The following is a 6,480-nucleotide window of genomic DNA, read 5'->3' on the forward strand; positions in this document are numbered from 1 at the left end:
GACTTCACATTTGTGATATGCAATCCAATTGTGTTTGGTTTTGCTGGTAGTGTGTTAAAAGTTGAATTTAAAACTCACAATTTGGAATGATACTACTTTTCTTTGGATCTGAATTTCTAAGTTAGCACCCTACGGACATTATATGACCAAGAAAATTACTTCATTGTGATTGGCTAAGAGCAGGCTAATTTGTCGTTAATTCTTAATTTGCACTGCAGTACAAATCAACGCGCGGGCGTTCGCAATTTTCTCAGTCATATAATAAATAAGTAATTGTATGAGAGTTTGAGCAATTAAGGACTCACACTACTCCTGATATTGGAAAATTCTTTCAAATCGCACTCGCCTAAAGGCTTGTACAATTTTGAGAGAATTTTCAAATATAAGGAGTAGTGTAAATCGTATGAATGCACTCGCATTCATACGATTACCTATACTAACACTAACTTCATTCTTCTGGGATAAATGTTTCAGTCATCATCGTCATCAATGTCTTGATCAGAGCTTGCTGGTAATGAGGCGTAGAAACGTTTTGCAGTTTCAGATAAATATTTCTGAGCTAGCTTTATACAGTCTTGCTTAACATCATCGCGAATGGGTTTCTTTTCTAGTCTCACTGGAACCAAATGTTCAGCCGCATTCAATTCCACGCCTTGCTTTTTCTTCAGAAACGAGACAATTCTCGGCTTTTCTTTCGTATCCATTGTAAACCTTATAAATGGGGTTTCCGGGTGCCAGCTTAATTGTAAGTTCTCCTCCTGATCGGTTATTTCTCCAGAACCAAAATTGATAAACGCGATCTTCCTTACTTCGAATTTCTCGCGTTCAATGTCCTCCCTTCTAGCAACGTACTTCATTCTTAGAAAGCTTTTATAGTTCATAATCCAATCCAAATTCACCCAGTAACTTTTAACGTTATTTAAGCGGCTGTTTCGTAGTGTCGTTTCCCACTCCTGTGGAGTTTCAATTTTTTCTTTGTTGTTAAAGAATTGCTGAATACAGCTAAACCGCCTGTCACAAATTGAAAATGAGTGTCCCTCCAGTAGGAATTTAAGGTCCACTCTTAGAAACTCTCCCTTTCTAACAATATGGTATAGGTAAAAAAATAAGTAGGATTCTTTAAACTGAGCCGGCGAGTTATCTGCCCACAGTATAAGGTGATGGAATTTACCGTATTTTTCCTGAAGGCTTTTCAGAAGATAGTTCAGCAGAGATATTACCTCGTTTGGACCGCTTCCTCCAATAGATTCATCATAGAAGAAACAATGAATGATGTCCTCGTTGGCACAATAGATCCCGAAAAGGTTAGCCCGTAGCTTCCTCGCGTAAAAGCCATCCTGAGAAGAAACTTTTGGTGTCCGTAAGCACTTATGGTAATCCATTTGGAGAGTTAACACCCTCGGTAACATATTTCAGGTAGGATTTATTATTTATCTTGTTGACTTGTTCAGTTGGCCTTGCACACGACAATTCGCTTGCTACGCAAAACGCATAACTGAAAGAGCCCGCACGCGACGTTGCGCGCGTAATAACTTCGAGCATAAACTTTAGTAGCTTTTGTCGACGGTAAGTCCGCTCGGTCGGATATAGGGATTAGCTCAACCATATACCCGACTTGTGTCCTTAGAGGACAAAGGGCAAAGCTATTTAGCAACGCTGGTTACGCCGCAAAATTGCAGAAAAATGCTTTGAAATCTTACTTTCATGTACTTTTGCATCAGACCAAATAAAGGAAGAGAGCAACAAAATTTTCTTTTTGATTTCTTTGGAGCAACTTTGAGAAACATTTATAGAAATTGCGGGAAACTTTTTGGGAAATCTTGAGCAACTTGTGGAAAGCCCTAGCTACGCTATACAAAACGCATAACTGTAAGAGCGCGCGCGCGACAGTGCGCGCGTAATAATTTCAGGCGTAAACGTAACTTCAGTAGCTTTTGTCGACGTAAAGTCCGTTCGGTCGGGTATAGAGATTAGCTCAATCATATACCTGACTTGTGTGTTTAGACAGACCTTAGAGTGCCTATAGATTGATTTTTAACATGTTGCGTCCTACTCATCAAGTAAATGCAGAGCGCAGAGGCACAGATGATATTGATTTCCACCTACTTTGTACAAATTTGATGCGGCAAAACCATGGCAACATTTTAAGGAAGGTCATCCCGTTGCAAGTTCAGTGGAAGGAGGGAGAAGAAAATTGAACTCTAACAAGTTAAAAAGGGTCTACCTGCCAAAGAAAAAAGCGTGGACAAGACGTAAAAATGGAGGTTTTAAAGACTTGTACCAGTTGGAATTCACATGCTGCGACAGTGGTTGTCTCTTAAAAGAAGGCTTATACAATATTAGAAGCATTGCACGACAGCAAAGAAACTTGCTATACCAGAAATGTTATAATGAACAGAACTACCTTTTGTCAAAGCTCATGGAATTGAAACTGACATTCAGTGGCGTACGGAAAATTTCGTATCATGTACCATCGCTCGGAAAAGTTTGCAAGACTGCGTTCCGGAAAGTATACGGCATTTCTAAGAGCAAAATTGAAGTTTTGCTTAAAAAGATCGACCAAGACGGGTTGTTCATAGAACCAGACAAAAGGGGACAGAAGACTCCTCGGAAACTTCTACCCGAAGCGAGAGATGCTGTCATGGACTTCATATTATCGTACGAGATTACAGAATCACACTATCGGAGAGCAAGAAGTGGGTGCAAGAAATATTTTGATTCTAACTATTTATTTCGATGCGCCAAATGTGGTCTGAATTCGTCCGTGAACACCCTAATTTAACGACAACCAGCTTAAAAAACAAAAATAGTGGACCTGTAATTAGTTTTTCAACTTTTAGAAATATATTTAACAGGGAACTGAAAGACGTTTTAAGTTTTAGAAAGTTTAGGGTTGATACAAGAGTGTGACAAATGTAAGAACAGGCTTGACAACCTACGATCGTTGAACAATCGATCTAGCAAGCAAGACGACGAAATTCGTGACCTGATAACTCGTCGGAGCCTACACCTTCGAGAAAGCGAGGTCAGATTTGCGTCCTTGAGATATGATGTCGCAGTTCTAGCTGAAAAAGTGTATTGAATGTAGTGAGATAGCTCGGATGAGGAGTTTATCGGAGTTCACAAAATAAACAGGAACAAAAAAAATGTAGATTGTTGTATTGTTAAGTTTTTTCCCAAAAATAACCAGAAACTGAAAATGCTTGAAATTTATTACAAAACCGATCGGATCTCGGTGAAAAATGGGTAAGGGCTCTTTTTGACTGGATATGTCGTATACGAGCACACTGACAAGAATCAACATCTGAAGACGTTGTCAGATGTGATACTGTCAAACAAACCGCAACTCTTTAAACAATGTGTGGCCATAAATTTACTTTGACTTTTATGCAGAATGCCCGGGGGGTAATGGGCCGGACGTCCATAAATTACTTACAAGTAATTAGTCAACAAGAATTGCAAGCTTGGTTAAGAGGGGATTTATTACGCAACTGAAAATGTTCAGAAAAATGCCACGATCACAAACTGGGGAGACATTGCAAACTTCAAACGCGCAATTCTGACCGGAAGCCGACTAGTCGCATACTCGCGCCTGATGTTAAACAAAACAGAAGGGAAAGAGAGTTGGAAACAAAATAAAAGGAGTGTCTCGTGTGATCAAAGCAAGTTCTTTCAGAAACGCCATTAACACCAACAAAAATCTTTAACAGTAATCGTGCGGGATCATCCTAGACACGGCCGGGTCCAATACTTAAAGAATATTGTTCCAGCAATGAAGCAATCTGATTGGCTGATTTGACTTCCTAGCCCTCTAAATTAACTTGGGGCTGAAATATAAACTAGCTATGTAACGCTTTCTCTTGGTATACATTGGAATATCCCACTTGTATTCACTTGGCATATATACCAAGAAAATACAAGTGACAATAGAGAAAGCGCTGCATAAGCGTTGCGTGGGAAAGGATACCCCTTATTCCCTCCCCGTTTACACCTGGTATGCAGGATACGAATGAATGAATGAATGCTTTATTTAACGTGGATATACGCTTAGCTTGAGAGCTAGTTTACAGGTGTTCCACCTAATAACTAATGAGAACCTAACAACTAAACAACGATAATATCACAATTCATCAGGTGAAAATCACAAATTAAATACTGATTAAAACTATTCAAAACTATTATTACAATATTACCGCCGCAGTCAAAATACTATTAAAACTAATGTCACAAATGTACTAATCCCCGAAATTTAGCGATCTAATTCTGTTCACTATTTCATTGGTGCCTACTTTAATTCTAATGTCATTTGATAGTTCATTCCATTTCTTGGCTCCAAAATATCTCAATGACTTGAGTCCATATATGGTAGTGTTAACTTTAGGTAAAGATAAAACATATTCTTGGCGCCGGAGATTGTACTTAAATGAGCGTAAATTAATAAAGTTCCTAATTGCCCGTGGTGCTTTGTTCGATATGCTATTATGTATTGTCAATAACATGTCTTGAATTCTTCGAGATTCCATGGAGGGTAGTCTTATCCTGTCCAAGAGATGCTGATAGGATGCATGTTTATCATTATAGACATATCTCAACGCCCTTTCGTTGACTTTTTCGATTTTTGTAGTGTTTCTTTTCCCGCAATGGTGCCAAACTTGGTGGCAGTAATAAATATTAGGTAGTATGAACGAACGATATAACGATTCCTTGGTTTTAAGTGGTAAAATGTTTTTCAGTCTATTAAGGGCGTTTATTTGAGCACTCACTTAAGTAAGGCAAATACTCGATACAAGATCGTCAAATTTTAGCTTACTGTCAAGTACAACCCCCAAGAGGTTAGTCGTTTCTGTGGTCCTAATATCAATATTCCCGATTTAAGGAGTAGCTGTTCTTCTGTTCTATATATATACATGGCTTATCGTTATAAGAATATTAAAAATACCAGTACAGCAAAAAAATAATGTTTTCAGTGACAATGCAGCAAAAGCAACAAAAAAGAAATACCACAATGTACAGAAAACAAAAATTAATTTTTATACCAAAAACATTCCAAAGCAAACAAAGTATGGTATTATTATCCAAAAAACTCTGGAAACACATCCATGTCTACAATAAGGAAAAGAATAGAAGCAATGTCAATAATAACGACTAATAAATGGCTTATAGCACTAGCTAGCACAACGAAAAGGCCAAAAATACTCCAATACTTCTCATAAACACTACTATTAATCTACACTTAGCCAAGTCTTGCCATTATCTTAAATATTCCTCTTTTTTAGTGAAAGGTCATATTTTAGCATGCGAAACAGCCTTTCGGTAATAGATCAAGAGTTTATTACAAGCAATTTCTGCTCTAGCCACTGATACATGACGATAATTATACCTGATGTTTTGAAAACCAGGTCTGAACAGCCCAATAACAGCTGGTGCCTAATAGAGTCATGTAAGCAGTGCTTACCAAGTTCCGCACTCCACACTTCATCTAGTGCAAAAAGGAAATGACACTAGAATCTCTGGGCCACCTGTGGATGAATTCAGGCTTAACTGTCATCATATCAGATAAAAGCTTTTTGCAAGCATAACTTAATGACAGCAAACTAAAGTGCCTTGAAATCTCCCCCTCCCCCCGGGGGTCAGGTACCACTCCGCACATATCAGCCCCCCCCCCTCACGACAATAATGGAACCTTCTGCCAAGGCAATAAACCCACTCAGCTTTGGGAAATTCCGTGCACTTTTAGGATTGTGTCACGTCGGACAGCTAAGTACATACCCAGCCGTCAGACTGACTTGAGACTATGGACACAAGTTCAAACCGACCCCACCCCCTCTGGATTAAGGGCCAGGAACCCCAAAGAGGTATCCACAATTAGCCACACTCCTGTAGATGTCTCCAGATGCCTCCCTGGAAAACAATGTGCTACGCTAAACTGAAATCGATGCCTGCGGCATCGATTTCAGCACAGCTCGCGGAGTAAAATTAGGTATGCGTTTTTCAAAACTTCAAGGAAAAGTGCAATTGTAATGGCTCTATGTTTCCAGGTCATGCATTTTCTGTAAAACAACATGTCCTTTTGCACTCAGATTAAGTCATTGTCTGAGCCCATGTAGGGTTGACCCGCCCGTGGGCTTGGAGAGGTAAGATCAGTACATTATAGCAACCCTGTTGTGCTTACAAAATTTACCTTTGGCTTCAACTTTATAACAAACCAGTTTGATTTTGACAGTGTGGCATGTTTATGATCTACAGCCCCTACCTTCATCTAGAAAAACCAAACTCAAATTGAAAATGAAAACAAGAAAATCCAAAAGAGTATTAATCAAGTCAAACTGGTTTGAAAAGTTTACCAACAAAAATAACTTCACAGCACAATTAACAGACCCCTTTTTCAAAACTGCAGGTAGACATATTAAGATGGTCTTAATATGTTCTTTGAATTTGTTTCAGAAATACTACATATAATATGTTATTAAACTTTTAGTT

At 38.7% G+C, this 6,480-nt stretch overlaps 1 protein-coding gene and 1 pseudogene across 1 annotated transcript; one reads left to right on the plus strand and one right to left on the minus strand.

Annotated features, from left to right (window-relative positions):
- Window positions 1-470: 470 nt before the first annotated feature.
- On the minus strand, window positions 471-1,433 carry LOC149115282 (uncharacterized). Its single transcript, XM_089285659.1, has one exon. It carries the CDS (start codon window positions 1,407-1,409, stop codon window positions 471-473), a length of 939 nt encoding a protein of 312 aa, XP_089141785.1. The 5' UTR covers window positions 1,410-1,433.
- Window positions 1,434-1,625: 192 nt separating this feature from the next.
- On the plus strand, window positions 1,626-3,148 carry LOC149115283 (uncharacterized; annotated as a pseudogene).
- The last annotated feature ends 3,332 nt before the right edge of the window (window positions 3,149-6,480 follow it).

This window comes from Orbicella faveolata, unplaced genomic scaffold (assembly GCF_042242905.1).
Source record: "Orbicella faveolata isolate gen_17 unplaced genomic scaffold, um_ofav_v1 contig_13, whole genome shotgun sequence".
Classification (NCBI taxonomy): domain Eukaryota; kingdom Metazoa; phylum Cnidaria; class Anthozoa; order Scleractinia; family Merulinidae; genus Orbicella; species Orbicella faveolata.

Coding starts and splice junctions, on each gene's coding strand:
- LOC149115282 (XM_089285659.1), bottom strand. CDS start 1,409: ATGTTACCGAGGGTGTTAACTCTCCAAATGGATTACCATAAGTGCTTA.